Consider the following 16,700-nt stretch of genomic DNA (forward strand, 5'->3'; position numbering starts at 1 on the left):
TATTTGTTTAAAATCTCATATGTAGATTTAATTATTTCCAATTTTTTTTTAAAAATGACAATGTGATAATGCAGTTACTTTATATAAAAACGGAAAAAAAAGATCATAGCAGCAATCACCTTCCTCAGTAAGACCACTTAACCACTATTATAACATTCTGACCAAAATAGTCAGTTAAGTGCAGTCATTTATTTAGGCATTTACTGTTACTGTAAATAACACTATTAGAAGTTAACCAATGCAATACATTAATCTGTTAGTGCATACATTTTCCTTTTAATGAACATTCATTAGTATAAAGCAGTAGGATTGGTCAGGAACAGAAACTTGGTTTTATGATGTGTTTAAGAGTTCCTTGGAATAGCTGGATCTTCAGGCTTCGGGTCTGGTAATCACAGTAAACTGAATGCCATTCTGGTTGAGTCGCTCAATCAGTTTAGTTTTAGAGAAGGCACCTCCAGGTGTATACACACCACCTCTGTAAACAAAGGTAAAAAATCATTAGGAAATAAAATGGATCCTTTCAACTTTGTATTTTGGTACCTTACTTTTTAGATTAGCTAAGCATGTTGGTCTTCACCATATTAATTAGTTACTCTACTACACCCCTCTAAGGGGCTGATGCAATACAGTTCATTCATTCCACCCCCTAATGCAATAGGGGGTGGAGTGAATGAAATAGCGTTCATCACATGCAAATGCATGTGAATTGGAGAAAATACTTACCTGATAATTTCATTTTCCTTAGTGTAGACAGATGGACTCAGGACCAATGGGTATTGTGCTCTCCTGATAGCAGATGGGAGATTGAAATCTGACTCTAAGCTGATGTCAGCCTACATATACCCGTGCAGCATGCTTAGCTCTTCCATAATGTCTTCGAAAAGCCAGTGTGGATATATGTTGCTTAATACTTGATTAACCTTGAATTGGTTCAACTGATTATATTTATAAAACGTTTGGAACTGGAGACCGCCAGTGCACTGAAACAATAAACGCAGACACCAGGGCAACTGCAGGTGTCTTGAACTAGGGGTAGGCCGTGGCTTACCCGTGTTTGCTCAGTCTCGATATTTGTATCCGAGGTTCTCTATTTCTGGGGCAGCTGTGGGTGGGATGCTGCGTCCATCTGTCTACACTAAGGAAAATGAAATTATCAGGTAAGTAATTTCTCCATTTCCTAGCGTGTAGCCAGATGGACTCAGGACCAAATGGGATGTACAAAAGCTACTCCCCTACAGGGTGGGAGGCTGCCCATGGCCCACTTAGTGCTGCCCTTGCAAATGCTGTATCCTCCCTGGCCTAAACATCCAGGCGGTAGAACCTGGAGAAGGTGTGTAGGGAGGACCATGTCGCCGCCTGACAGATCTCGGCTGGCGAAATCAGCTTGGTTTCGGCCCAGGAGACTGCCTGGGCCCTTGTAGAATGCACCTTGACACGTAGAGGTGGTGGTTTTCCTGCCTCTATGTAGGCTGCATGAATTACTTCTTTGATCCAGCGGGCTATGATCGCCCGTGATGCTGCTTCCTTTTGTTTCTTCCCGCTGTGAAGAATGAACAGATGATCAGTTTTGCGCAAAGGTTCCGTTCTTTTCAGGTATCGAACTAGGGCTCTGCCGACGTTCAGGTGGCAAGGGAGGCTTGAGCCTTCCGAATCTGTGCTCATCTGGTGATGGTAAGGATATTGTCTGGTTCATATGGAACTGGGAAACCACTTTCGGAAGGAAGGATGGTATTGTCTGCAGCTGTATGGTGCCTGGGGGTGAACCTGAGGAATGGTTCCTGATAGGATAATGCTTGAAGTTCAGAGATGCGCCGAGCAGAGCATATTGCAATCAAAAAGGCTGTCTTCAAGGTCAAGAGACGTACAGACAAGCCGCTTGTTGGTCTGAAGGACTCCCCTGCTAGGAAGTCTAGTACTGGGTTGAGGTTCCATAGAGGCATCGGCCACTTTAGTGGTGGTCTGAGTTATTTAACTCCTTTCAGAAAGCGAGACACATCAGGATGAGCTGATAGTCTGATACCGTTCACTTCAGATCTGAAGCAGGCCAGGGCTGTGACCTAGACCTTTAGGGAGTTAAGGGACAACCCCTTCTTCAGGCAGTCCTGTAGGAATCCCAGGATCGAGGGAACTTTGGTTGTCCTCGGGAGGAGACCACAGTCTTCACACCAGGCTTCGAACACTCTCCAGATCCGTATGTAAAATAGGGATGTGGAGAACTTGCGTGCCCGGAGCAAGGTGTCAATTACGGCTTTTGAGTAGCTGCGCTTCTTTAGGTTAGTCCTCTCAAGGGCCAATACCGTAAGAGAATCGAGCCGGGTTTTCATGTAAGATTGATCCCTGTTGAAGAAGTTCCTTGTGTGGCGGTAGCCGCAGAGAGTTCCCCGCCAGTAGTCTTTGCATGTCCGTGTACCATAGTCTTCTTGCCCAATCCAGGGTGACTATTAGGACTAGTCCCCTGTGGTGCTCTATCTGGTGTATGACCCTGCCCAGGAGTGGCCAGGGAGGGAAGGCGTACAGGAGGACTTCCTCTGGCCAGTTCTGGACGAGAGTGCCGATTCCCTGAGATTGTGGTTCTAGTCTGCGGCTGAAGAATCTGGGGGTCTTGGAATTGCAATGAGTTGCTAGTAAGCCCATGGCTGGGGAACCCCCATTGATTTACTATCAGCTGGAATGTTGCATCCGCCAGTGACCATTCCCCTGGGTCTAGACTCTCTCTGCTGAGGTAGTCTGCTGCTATGTTGTCTTTTCCCGCGATGTGGGAGGCTGAAATCCCTTGTAGGTTTGTTTCCGCCCACTCCATGAGGGGGTCTATTTCCAGAGACATTTGCTGGCTCTTGGTTCTTCCCTGGCGGTTGATGTAGGCAACGGTTGTTGCATTGTCAGACATGACTGACTGATTCGCCTCGGAGTCTGTGGCTGAATCGCAGGCAGGCTAGTCTGACTGCTCGAGCTTCTAGGCGGTTTATGTTCCATCCCGCCTCTTCTTTGTTCCATTGTTCCTGGGCTGTCAGCTCCCCATCCTCGCAGACTCACTGCCGTGGTAAGCAAGGTCCAGTTCGGTGGGGATAGGTTTATGCCTCTGCTCAGGTGCTCTTCCTGTAGCCACCATTGAAGCTGATGCCGAACCGCTGTTGGTAGCTGGAGGCGAATTGGACACTGGATTCCATCGTGACAGTAGGAAGCATTGTAGCGGTCGCATATGGGCCCTTGCCCATGGAACAATTTCCAGAGTTGATGTCATGAGGCCGAGGACTTGAAGGTAGTCCCATACCTTGGGGCGAGCCGAGTTCAACAGTTTTTGTAACTGACCCATCAATTTCCTTCTCCTTGGGGGGGGGGGGGGGGGGGAGGTAGACCTTGTGTTTGGTATCGAACCGGACTCCCAAGTATTCCAGGGACTGGGAGGGCTGTAGACAGCTCTTGGCTGTGTTCACGACCCACCCGAGCTCTTGTAATAGATTGACTCTGGTGGTCGAGTGGCGACTCTCCTCTGGAGACTTTGCCCTGATCAGCCAATCGTCCAAGTAAGGATGTACCAGGACTCCTCCTTTCCTTGGTGCTGCTGCCACTACCACCATGATTTTGGTAAAGGTTCTGGGAGCGGTAGCTAGTCCGAAGGATAGCGCTCGGAATTGATAGTGATGGCCCAGTATCGCAAAGCGCAGGAAGCGCTGGTGGTTCTGATGGACCGGGCTGTGAAGGTAGGCTTCGGATAAGTCCAGGGAGGTTAAGAATTCTCCCGGTTGTACCGCCATTATCACGGAGTGTAGAGTTTCCATGCGGAAGTGTGGTACCTTCAGGTAACGGTTGATGGCCTTGAGGTCCAGGAAGGGCCGGAATGTTCCTTCTTTCTTGGGAACGATAAAATAGATGGAATAGTAGCCAGTATTTTGTTGAAGAGTGGGCACCGGAACTATTGCCTTCAGGCTGAGTAGTCTTGCTAGTGTGTTCTCCACTGCCAGTCTCTTGGAGTGGGAGTGGCACGGTGATCTCATAAATTTGTTGGGAGGGATGCTGTGGAATTCCAGGAAGTACCCCTCTCATATGATAGTTAGGACCCACCTGTCCAATGTTATCTCGACCCATCTTTGGTAGAAGAGGGCAAGTCTGCCCCCTATATCTTTTTAAAAAATTCATAAGCACAACCACCAAAGACTGTTTTTATAAGTTACAAGTCTTAAAAAAATTGAACCCTCTTCTTTATTTCAACGATTTTCAGATGGTCCTACAAGCCATTATTCTATCAAAAGTCGACTATTGCAATTCGCTTCTCTTTGGCCTTCCATATTCATCCATCAAACCCCTCCAAATGCTACAGAACTCTGCAGCCAGAATCCTTACCAATACGAATAAAAGAGATCACATCACCCCCATTCTCAAGCTCCTCCACTGGCTGCCTATAAAGCAAAGGATCCTATATAAAGTACTCACCGTAATTCATAAATCCATTCACAATATCTCTCCTCTTCAATTATGTAACCAACTACGCCCTCACTCCTCCTCTAGACCCATCAGAGGAGCATATAAAGGCACACTCTATGTACCTTCAACAAAATCCTCGCATCATAAACGTGCCATATCTACAGCAGGCCCCATTCAATGGAATGCGCTCCCACCAGACATTCGGCTTGAGTTCTGCCACTCTTCATTCAAAAAAAAACTTAAAACCTGGCTCTTTAGCCAAGCTTTTCCAGGACCATGATCATCATTTTTTCCCCTCCAACCAGCAAGAACATATCTTCTTCACAAACCCCCATTTTCCATACCACTACCTACTTCGGTATCTAATCTCTTGCTGCAGGACACTTGAGACTTTCTCACTTATACGTTATAATTTTTATGCTCAATAAGACCTGTCAACTTAATTGTTTAAGTCTTTTTTTTTTTTTTTTCTCCTTTATCTTTTGGTCATCAATGTTACAACGTTATTGTTAAATTTTGAACTTATGTACACTGTTCCAAGTTTCATAACCTTATTCTATGTAATGCCTTTTGGCAATTTTCATGTTCTGTTTCAATGTAAACCGATGTGATCTTTATTTCATATAGGAACACCGGTATATAAAAATCTAAAAATAAATAAATAAATATCTTCTTCCTGTGGCTGGGTCAGCGTCTTCTCATTGTGGGGTACAGCCGGGGCCTGCCCCTGAGCTTGCTCCTCTCTTGATGTGCCTGTTCCGAAAGGACTGAGACCTTTCTGAAGGACAGGATGCTTGAGACTGTATGTTCTTGTAGGGTTTAAAATGCTGCGATCCTCTACCCTTGGTTCTTCTGGGGGAGGGGCACTATTTATTTATTTTTAATTTTTATATGCCGAATTTCTTGCATAAAATGCAAATCAAACCGATTTACAATGAAACAGAATAAGCAGGAAATATGATTCCTTAGTCTAATACATTGAACATCTATAATGAAAAAAAAAAAAAAATTGTTAAAGGAAAAAGCTAAACAACATTAATAAAGGTTAATTAACAAAGAAAACAAATAAAATTATTTTACAGGAATCACAAAGGTTAGCACGAAGGGGAGCACAAAGGGGAAAGCCCCTTTGTTGCGCCCCTTCGGCGCGCGACGCCTGGTGGACCGGCGTCGTTTACCGGCTCTCATGCTGAACGTGGTGATGTCATAGGGGTGGATCCCATTCTCCCTGAGCTCTCTCAATCTGCTTTGTTTCTTAGCGATTTTTCTCTTTTTTTGTGTTTTTTCAGTCAGGGATTGTTCTTTAAGGTGCCCGATGCTGGTGGGCTGCCCCTCAACTTCATTGCCTGATATGTTCTTTTGTTCCTATCTTCAGGTATTCGGGGTACTGGGGATTCACCCCATTTGTTGGCTAACTTCTCCAGTTTGCTCCCTAATGGGAGAGATACTTTAAAGGGCATTTTTATGAGGTTCGCCTTGGAGGTCACTTCAGCCGACCAATTTCAGAGCCATAGTTGTCTTCTGGCCGCCACTGTGGCGGCGACACCCCTGGATGATATGTGCACGAGCTCTGCAGTAGCATCGGTAAGGAAGGAGACCACTGGTTCTATAGCTTCTCCGGGCACGGTAGCATCTCTGGAGAGGATCAAACAGGAACGTGCCACCACTACGCAGCAGGAGGCAATTTGTAGCGTCAATGCTGAAACAAAGGACTGCTTAAGGATGGCTTCCAGCCTTCTGTCTTGGGTGCCCTTCAGTGCCACTCCTCCCTCCACTGGGATCGTAGTGTGTTTTGAAACAGCACAGTTCATAGCGACCACTTTAGGGAACCGTAGAAGTTCCTTTGCTGTGGGTTCCAGCGGGCATAGGGCTTCCATTGCCCACCCTCCTTTAAAGCTGGCCTCTGGAGAATTCCATTCCAGGTCAATCAGCTCCTTGATGGGTTCCAACATAAGATAATAGCATGAAGCTTTACAGAGGTACACCAACATGGGGTCTTCTTTAGTTCCGATGTTTGTTCCGTGTCTGGGAGGCCCAGTGTCTTCATAGTCTGGGACATGAGGGCTGGTAATTCATCCTTGTGGAAGAATCTGAGCATGGTCCGTTATGGCTCTATCCCTGGGGGGGGGGGGGGGGATTTCCCCTTCTTCCGGGGAGTCGGTTTTCTCCTCTGAGGTGTCTGGATCCCCATCAGGGAGGTTCCTGGGTAGGATAGGCATGTCTCAAGGAACTCAGGAGGTGCCAGGAAGGGCTTGTGCTTCCGGTGGGGTTTGAGCCAGGTGAGCAGGAGGGGCTGGATGTGCCTGGACAAAGGTTTGCAGCCCTTTAAAAAATTCCACCCAGGAGAAGGTTCACTGGGTCCATATTAATCCCGGGAGGGGGGAGTAGTGGTGGCCCCGGAGGAGTTTTCCTAAGAGGGCGCCGAGTTGGAGAGACCTATGTCCAGGGTGCTCCCTTCAGTGGTTCCAGATCTCTCTCCTGACTTAGGGGGATGTTGTTTCGGTTCTCCAAGCAATTTCCCTTGGTTCTGCTCACACTGCTGGCACAGGAGGGATTCCAATTCAGGCTGCGCAGCTCTTAAGTGGCAGGCTGGGCAGAGAAAGGGTCCCTTGGCTCTCTTGGATGGTGGTGCCATTATTTGCAGAGTGCGGAGATATGCATGCGGATGCTCTTAGCTGTCCGCCGGAGATATACGTACGAACTGCGCATAAGTTATGCGTGCGGCGATGGACTTGTGCGTGCGGCACGGTTATGCGTGTCACTGTGTACACAACATAGAAGTGCGCGGCTCTGTGTGCTCAACCCGTAGTTAAGGGTATAAGCTTACGGGTGCGCTCAAGTTAGGTGCTTCGGCTCTCTGGCCAGCATCGTGTGTACCTTCGAGGGAGGGAGGTAAAATGGCGCAGATGATCCCAACGGTAAGATGGCGGCCCCCCCGGAGGGTCTCCACGTGTGTAGACCCTCACACCAAATCAGGGCCTAGCCAAGGATGGCTGCTTAACCCAATTTAAACCTCATCGGAGGAAAGACAATACAGCTATTCGAGCCTTGGAGACCGAAGACTTGGAAGTAACGGTTTCTACCTTACCTGGTCTCGGCGCTTACTGGTCGCGCGCCGGACAGTCTCCAGCTGCAGAGGGGAGATGGAAGGACCTTCATCGCCGCGCTCGAATCTACACCCGCTGCCTCTCAGCCACTCTGGGGCTAGGTCGACGCCGGGAAACAGCCGGCGGACCAAGGCTCACCTCTGAGGGATACCAAATCACCTCAGGAAAATCTCAACTGGGGGAGGGACCCTTAGCTTTCACCGCAGGAGAAGCGGGGCTCTCTTCTAATAGGTAATTTTCTTCTTCTTTCTTGTAAGAGTTACACTATTCTCGATTGGGATAGTGTCCCTATCTGCTATGGGAGACGGAGAAATACTGAAGAGCTAAGCATGCTGCACGGGCATATGTAGGCTGACGTCAGCTTTGAAATCTGACTCAGTCTCTCATCTGCTATCAGGAGAGCACAATACCCATTGGTCTTGAGCCCATCTGGATACACGCTAGGAAAGAGGCTATTACACATTCACTCCGCATGAAAAAAAACCCAAAACAAAAAACGTCCATTTTCATTACTGGCAGATGGCCAGTTATGAAAACCTTTGCCGAGTTTACCGGCCTCTGTCTTCATAACCGGCAGCAATGGTGGGGTCATGTTAACAAGGAGGCGCTATGGTCACGCAAGCAACCCTAGCACCTCCTTGCTAGCGTGGCGCCCTCCTTGCGGGCGCCATGCATGTGGTAGGAAAGCGGGCGCTGTAAGTACGAGAATGGGCTTGGCAAAATTCTGCAGGAATGTAACCAGGCACAGAATCTGCTTTATGGAAATTCAGACACCTCCACATCACCATCTATTTATAACCTTTGGCAAGAACTTATCTTCAAGATAGCTTACTATATATATATAGTAAGCTAATACGTAAATCAAGAAATGCAGTCTAGCTTGAAATTGTGTGTTCAAATATGCCTATACACAAAAATATTTCTGTCATATACTTAAATGTTTAAGAACCTGCACAAAATTAAAAGGTTAACAAAAATAAAATAAATTATCCAGGTGTAAATGTGAGTTTGTTTTTGTTACTCAGATTTTGTTCCTGATGTCCTGATTTTGTTCTTTTTCTGTCCTTGCTTATAATTTGGTTTCAAGTGTTTATCCCTGTGAAACAACTTTAGCAAAACACGGATCATGTCAGGGATCATGTTTTTGTTAATTTTTTGTGAAGCGACTTGCCTTTATATGGATTGACTGCTCAACTTTTTCATTAAAAACATTTTAGGAACTATTTATGGCTTGTCTGTTTAATTTTCTGCTGGGACAGTATTTACTTTTAACCTTCCCTACTTTTTGTTCTTATATCTTAGTATGCAATAAAATAATTGTATTTTAAGATTACCAACATCGATAACACTGTCTGCAAGTTGGACACTATATTTCTAGTTACACCTGGATAGTTTATTTTATTTTTGTTAAAAGACACCTTTAATGAGCACGGAAAATGAAACGAGCATAACAAACTTGAAAAAAGGTTCCAAAAGCCTCAGTCTCCCAGGATTATTTGTAACAAGCTAACTTTGAAATCAATTAACCCTGTAATACCAAAGGGCTTCCAATAACAGTTTTGTCTTGCCCGTTGGTAATAATTCTATGAACAGACCTGATACTTAATGTACCTGTAAATTTATCCGATTCCACAGAATATATTCTTGCTTGTATTTATTTCTTCTTTTTAAAATGGACTGAAAAAGATGAGACAGTTTGGCAAACAGAAACAAAAAAAGGGGGGGAGGGTTCTGGACTGGTCTGACTGGACTTAAGAAAAGGAAATTATGGATTGACATATGGAGAATGAGTTAAGGAGAAATAACTTGAGACTTTTAAACTTTCCTATATCAAAATGGATTACACCAAAAGATCTGTTAAAGATTTATTTCATTAACATTCTGGGCTTTTCAGAAACAAGTATTCCACTTACATCCAAAATGTATTTGCCTGGAAAAGAAGAACAGAAACAGCAGGATTGTATTTCTCCAGATAATCTCACTGATATATTATGGGGGTAAAAGAGAAGCTAGAGCAATATTACTTGTGACTTTTACACAATCCTCAGATAGCGATAACGTACTGAGATTGTCATTTAGGAACCAGTCTCAGCTTTTTTATGGCTCTCAAATAAGAGTATTTCCTGATATAACAAAAAAAATGCAGGAGATGAGAAAATCTTTCTTATTAATGAAGAATGAAGTGATTTCTCGGGGAGCAAAATTTTATTTAAGATTCCCCTGTCGATGTATACTGATATACCAGAATGATAGATATATTGTCCAAGAATCAGAATCACTACGTGTGTTCTTAGACTCGCATTCCTAGCGCAGTCCAAGAGGTGTTGGTTAATGTAGAAAGTTGCATGTCATGGTGTTAGCTGGAGTTTACTGTGGATTAATATTGCTTTGGATTCGCTCTGATAACTTGGTCTCCCCATTATACTTATAATATTTAATATTGTATTTCTTAAAATAATGTTAAACAGGAGAGATTTATTTCTTTTTTTTTTTCTCATTGTAAACATTGTTTCAATGTATATTGAATTGAAACTTTAATAAAAATAAAATTAAAAAAAAAAAAAGGAAATAAGGTAAGAACAAATTTCTCCTCTCTCTTCCTCCATTCAGACCAATCCAGATGAATGGGATATACCCAAGCTACTCATGAACTGGGTGGGAAACTGCCAAACTGGCTTGTAATACTTCTGTGGCAAACGAGGTCTCTTCTCTGGCCCTCACATTCAAATGATAATGCTTCAAAAAATAAATGTGAGGAGGACAATGCTGCTGCTTTACAAATCTACAGAAATACCAATCATAGTTCCATCCAAGAAGCTGCTTGAGTTCTAGTGGAATATGCTGTGATCTGCTTAGGCAAAGCTTTGCCTTTCTCTATATAAGCCGTCGCAATGACCTATTTAATCCAACATGCTACTGAAGCCTTGGTTGCCTCTTCACCTTTTTTTTGCACCACTGAACAAAACAGTAATCCTATTTCCTGAAATAATTTGTTGCCCTTTCCAAGCATCCAAATAAAGTTATTTGTACCCTTGCTCTTCAGAACATCTACTAAAGCAAAGTTGAGATGAAAAACCTTCAGAATTAAAGAAAGAACTGTATGAATCTTGAACATATTCTTTGAAATCACCAAAAAATGGTTCTCTACCAGACAATACCTGTAATTCCAAAATCCTTCTGGTTGAACAAATAGTGACTAGTAAAACAATCTTTAAGATAAGAAGCTTTAGGGAATTCCTAAGAGACAAAAGTTCAGATCCCCTACTGAAGGTCTAGTATGCCTGACTTCTTTAAAAAAAAAAACAGGAAAAATCTGGATGAGATGATAAAGGTTTCCTCAAAACATGACCTCTATAACATGCAATAGCTGCCACTTGCACCTTCAAAGAAATGAGGACTATTCCCTTAACCAGGCCTTCTTGGAGGAACTCCAAAATAAGAAGTATCGAGGCACTCCTGGGACTTATTTGCCTACTACAGCTCTACTATTCAAAAGCTCCCCATATTGTGTATTCACCATCTTGAGAATATCTTTTATTCAAACAAGACCTTTCTAGGGCCAGGCCATTAGACAAAATTGATCTGGGTCTTTGAAGAGAACAAGTCCATGCTAAAGAAAGTACCTGCCCTGGTCCAGCTGCAAAGGATTTCTGTCTAACAATCTGACTAGGTCTATATATCACAGGCATCTTGGCCAGCCTGGAGCCACAAGAATCGCTAAACCGAGGCAACCAGAAATTCTCTGAAGAACTCTCCCTATCAAAGACGGAGGAAACATATATAGGACTGCCTCTGTTGGCCAATTCTGAATCAAAATATCCAGCACTGATGATCCTCTTTCCCTCCTTTGACTGAAAAACATCTAAACCTTTCCATTCCTGGTGGCAGCCATCAAATCAATCAATGGCTTTCCCCATGTTCACTATCTGATCAAAGCCACTTGAAACGACCATTCCCCTGGCTCAATAACATTATGGCTGAAAGTCTGCCCAAATGATTTCCACTCCTGTTATGTGAGAGGCAAACATGATCTGCATACTCTTTTCTATCCACTGAAGCAGCAGATCCATCTTCTCCAACAGCCAACGACTCCTTGTGCCTCCCTGATGATTCACATACACCACTGCTGCAGCACTGTATTATTATCTTGGTCGTCTGACCTCTGAGAAGAAACATAAAATGGAAGAGAGCAAACCACACTACCCTGGTCTCTAAACAATTGAAGGAACATTTCACCTCTTCCTCCAACCACAGTCCTTGAGCAATCTGACCTGGACAGTGAGCTCTCCAGCCAGAGTCTGGCATCTGTTATCACTGTGATCCACACTGGGAGCTCTAGATCCACTCCTTCCTCCAGATTCCTGGAATTCAGCCACTAAATCAAACTTACATTAGTCTGGTACCAGAAGCCTCAGGGTGTAATTCTAAGACTGAGGATCCCACCTGGACAATAGTGCTCTCTGAAGAGGCATCATAAGCACCCTCACCTAAGGAACTCCACACAAAGCTGCCACCATGGATCCCAAAAGCTGTTGGTAACTCTATACAGTTGGGCTCTTGAACAAGATCAAGGAGAATGTGATGTTAAAGCTCATGAATTTTTAGGTTCATCGAAAGAATATGACCTATTCTTGTGTCTAACAGAACTCCCAAGTATTCTAATGCTTGAGATGGGAGAAGGTTGCTCTTGGAGAAATTCACTACCCATCTTAATACCTGCACCACCTTCTCAGGGGCTCACACACTATCTTGGTCCGATTTCACTCTTATGAGCCAATCGTCCAGGTAATGATAAACCAAAAAAACGTTTCTTCCACAGTGCTGCTGCTGTCACTACTTCTGGGGGAATTCTGCGCTAGTGCGGAATGCAGAATTTGTGCAGAATTCCCCTCCCCCCGAGCAGAATTGCCAAATTCTGCGTAGAAAATCGCAGCGAAGAACCCGGCATGCCGCGGAGCGCATCCCGCGGCACACGCTCCGTTCGCAGCGAAGATGAAGGCCTGGCACGCCGTTCGCAACACACAGGGGCCTTCCATTTTCGCCTTGAGCGGAGCACAGTTCCTTCATAGCACACGGGGGCCTTCCCTTTTCGTTGTGAACCGCACGCTGGGCCTTCATCTTCGCCGCGAATGAAGCGCGTCCCACGGCATGCCGGTGAGAGAGAATGTGTGTGTGTGAGCCTGTATGAGGGTCTTATAGTGAATTTCTAGGGAAATTCTGCTCAAAATATTTAAAATTCTGAAACTAAGTAATAACTTTTTTCTTTAATAATTTAAAATGTAATTACTTAAAGACTGTCATGTAAATTGTGTTATTTTGACCAATATAAAGTTTGCAGAATTTTCAGTTTTTGTGCGCAGAATTCCCCCAGAAGTATACCACCAACACCTTTGAAAAGGTCCTTGGAGCTGGGTCTAGACTAAAGGGAAAAGCCTGAAATGAAAATGACCTAATACCACAAAAGGAAGATATCTCTGATGCATCTCCCATACAGGAATATGTAGATAAGCCTCTGTAAAGTCCAAAGAGGTCAGAAAGTCCTCTTTTCTCACTGCTACTATAACTGACTTTAACGTCTCCATTATTCTGAAATAAGAAATTCTGAGAAACTGGTTGACCTTTTTAAAATTCAGAATGGGACGAAAGGAACTTTCCTTCTTGGAAAGGAACCTCAAAGTAAATGGAATACCGACCCTGTCCCCATTGAGATCTCAGAACTGGAACTACTACCCCTAAAGAAAGGCGGTACAAAAGAGCTTTTATTGCCTCCTTCTTTGGCAAAGTGACCAGAAGAAACCATAAAAGCATCATCTGAAACATGATGGGAGAATTCCAGGGCATAATCTTCTTGAATTATCTCCAAGATTCACTGATCTGATATAATCTGGACCAACTCAGATAAATCGCTGACAGACGTCCACCTATCTCTTGAATCAGAGACTGGGTCTTCCAACATTCATTAGGAATTAAGTGAGACGCTCTCCGACTCAGAGTCTTTCTTTGCTACCTCTCTTGTTGGAATGAAAGATCAGAAATCTTCCAAAATAGTCAAGATCTTTGACGGCTATAGCAACGCCCTTGCCTCAACTTTCTGGTGTCCCTAAACCTATTACGGTCCTGATTAGTACACAATGAACTTTGAGACCTGTCCTCTGATAGTCTTGGCATCTTAAACTCTCCCAATACCTTGGCCATCTTTTCAAGATCCTCACCAGGAAAAATATTTCCTTTAAAGGGAAGTTTCATTAAATTGGTCTTTGAAATCAAATCAGCTGACCAGTTCTGTAACCTAGCAGCCATACTGTTTGGGGACGTATGTACCAAATCAAAGGAGGCAACAGCCAAATACGCTGCCCTTGACTCTAGGTGAAAGGCTTCCTCAACTACCTTCCCACTGAACCCCAATATCTTCTCCTGGCTATTCTGAGTTAAATGCAAGCCAGACCTTTCTATAATGCAGCTGCAAGCAGCTATCTGCAGCACCATGCTTGAGGCTTGCTTTTTTACACTGGCAATCTTTCTATCCTATGCATCCTTCAAGGTGGCTCCATCTCTTGGTTACTGAGCAAACCAGGCTGTCTACCTTCGGGATCCTAAACTTTTCCTTCTGTTGGGCAACCAAGGGATATCATTTAGTCAACATATACTATATCCTTTAAAATTTGCCTCTGGAGAAAACCATTTCAGATCAATCAAATCCTGAATCCACTCGATACAAAGGAAAGGATTTAGAAGGCTCTCTGATACGGACCATAATAAGATCCTCCACAGAAGACACCTCCTCTTTCTTTTCTTCTGCAATATTCAGCATCCATAAGGACTGCTGAATCAAGGCATAAAGTTCTTCCTTATGAAAACAGTGCACCACAGAAGATCCATCCTCTCCCTCTGGAGGGAATTCATCTTCTTCCAGTTCCCTCTCATTGCCAGCACATTTCAGAATTTTAAAACCATCCAAGGAATATTCCCATTTGGAGAAGATATCCTCTTTTTAGGGTCTCTTTTTCCCTCCTGCAGTACACAAGGCAGCAGAAATTTCTGGAGTGGACCTAGGACTGTCACATACAGAAAGACTGATGCAATCATTTGATTAATCATCTTGGACATTCATGCCCAAGCTAAAGATGAGGCCTCCAAGGTTGAAGGACCTGGCACTACAGTTGCACTTCCCATTGTAGTTGATGAAATGTCAGAAATCTGCTCCATGGGACTGAGATAGGGAGGCTCACATCCTCACACACCAAACATGGCTGCCTTTTCCACCATGGTGTTCACCTCACCACCGGGAATAAGTTCTCTGGTCTGCTCTGCAAGTCCCTGCTAGAACATTGAAATCTTCAGCTACCTGCATCTCATTGCTCCGAACATAGCTGGCACAGTTTATCCCACTTCCCCTCCTTGCAGCTTCTGACAGACACACTTACTACAGAGTAGGTTTTTTTTCCCTGCACTCTGCAGAAGCGGCCATATCCCCTGCACTGTTAAGACAATCACTGCTGCGGCCAGGAAAGAATCAAAATCAAGGGCACTTACTTGATAAAAATGTCTTCGATTAACTCTGAATACCAATGGCCTCTCCTCTTCACTTTTTAAATTTTTTTTCAAACCTTAGTGTCAACAGCATATGACCTTAATTTTTTTTTTTAAACAAAGGAAGGCAGGCAGAAGAGTGAGGGTGCTGGAGGGAGGGGGAATTAAAATTAGTCCCAAACCCTTTCAACAAGAACCAAAGCCCCCTGGCCCTGCAACCACTCAACTGAAGGAGGCAGAACCAGCCTGTCACCTCAGCAGCTGTCTTAAAACTTGGATCTAACTGGATCCAGGACTATGCTCAACCAAGGAGTATACAACTTTCACCTCATGATCAGCTCCCTAACAGATTCATTTAGTCCAGCCTAACCATGTCTCAATCCACAGCATGGGATGCTCACCTACCATCTTCTGGAGACACTTTCAGGCTGAGATAAACATGGACGCCTATAAGGGGTAATGTCAGCAAACCTGTTAATCTCAGTCTCCATCCACCGGATCGATCATGAAGATGTAAACTATTCAAAACAAAAATCCAGAACTGCTTGTATTGGTGTATGTGCAGGGCAAAATTACCCCATAGCTACAAGGCAAAGTGTTCAATTAAAAAACAAAACAAAACAAATCTGACACCAGATGGTGACACTCCTGCCGATGAGAGACCAAAGGGCTTCAAGGTGGATGTGTTGGATGCCGCTACAATATTCAAAAATCCTAGTTTTGACTGAAGTGTTTTTCCAAACAAAGAAAGGGATAAGGACACAGAACAACATACTACCCCTGCCATGTTACAGTAAGAATAAAACCTAAGAGGAAAACTAGTGCAAGAAACCAAATGTGAGTAAAAAAGCTGAACAGGAGAAAACCAGGGTGCACACATTACAATTACCACAATATTCTATGTCCAAGACTGGCAACATCTGATGAAGCAGAAACCACTGTATCCAAAGGCATGAGAGAGGATACCAAAAAATTCATGCAAATTCCATCTACGATGAAAAGCAAAGCAAGGGACAGTTCAGAAAAGAGAATGAAGAGCCCAAACTATTCAGTGATGTCTGATACAGCATAAAACTGGAAAGCCTGATCTGAATATGGGAGGCCCCAAGTGAGCCTGTGTCAGCAGACGGATGCAGCAAAAACAGAAGCTTGTGGTTAAAGAGCATATTTAAAGGTAGTCTTAATTACATGACATGGATAACTGTGCTGCAATAATATTTTTGCCATGGCCTGTGCTTGTACAATGAAATCCTGGTGAGAACATAGCCGCCACAAGAGCAAGTTCGCTTACCGTAAACGGTGTTTTCCGTAGATAGTAGATGAATTAGCCATGCTGTCTGGGTATATCTTCCATGCCACTAGGTGGCGGAGCTCTCTAAGTATAGTAAAGTCTTTCAGCCGGGTGCTCCCTCTTATATCCTCTCTGATGTACCTCAGGCTCCTCAGTCAGTATCAAAGCAAGGCAGGTATGCTAGAACTGTCCGGGGAGGCGGGCGGGTCAGCATGGCTAATTCATCTGCTATCTATGGAAAACACCGTTTACGGTAAGCAAACTTGCTCTTTTCATGTAGATAAGCAGCTGAATTAGCCATGCTGTCTGGGAGTCCCCAGTTGAGGTATTGAGCTGTCGTTCAGTGT

The 16,700-nt window shown here is 44.2% G+C and overlaps 1 protein-coding gene across 1 annotated transcript in view; it reads right to left on the reverse strand.

Annotated features, from left to right (window-relative positions):
- Positions 1–169: 169 nt before the first annotated feature.
- Positions 170–16,700, reverse strand: part of SCCPDH (saccharopine dehydrogenase (putative)) — a 131,008-nt gene continuing 114,477 nt past the window's right edge. The window contains exon 12 of the mRNA XM_029593947.1: positions 170–478. Coding sequence (XP_029449807.1) covers positions 373–478 — 106 coding nt within the window. The 3' untranslated portion in view covers positions 170–372. The remainder of the gene's footprint in view (positions 479–16,700) is intronic.

This window comes from Rhinatrema bivittatum, chromosome 3 (genome assembly GCF_901001135.1).
Source record: "Rhinatrema bivittatum chromosome 3, aRhiBiv1.1, whole genome shotgun sequence".
Classification (NCBI taxonomy): Eukaryota; Metazoa; Chordata; class Amphibia; order Gymnophiona; family Rhinatrematidae; genus Rhinatrema; species Rhinatrema bivittatum.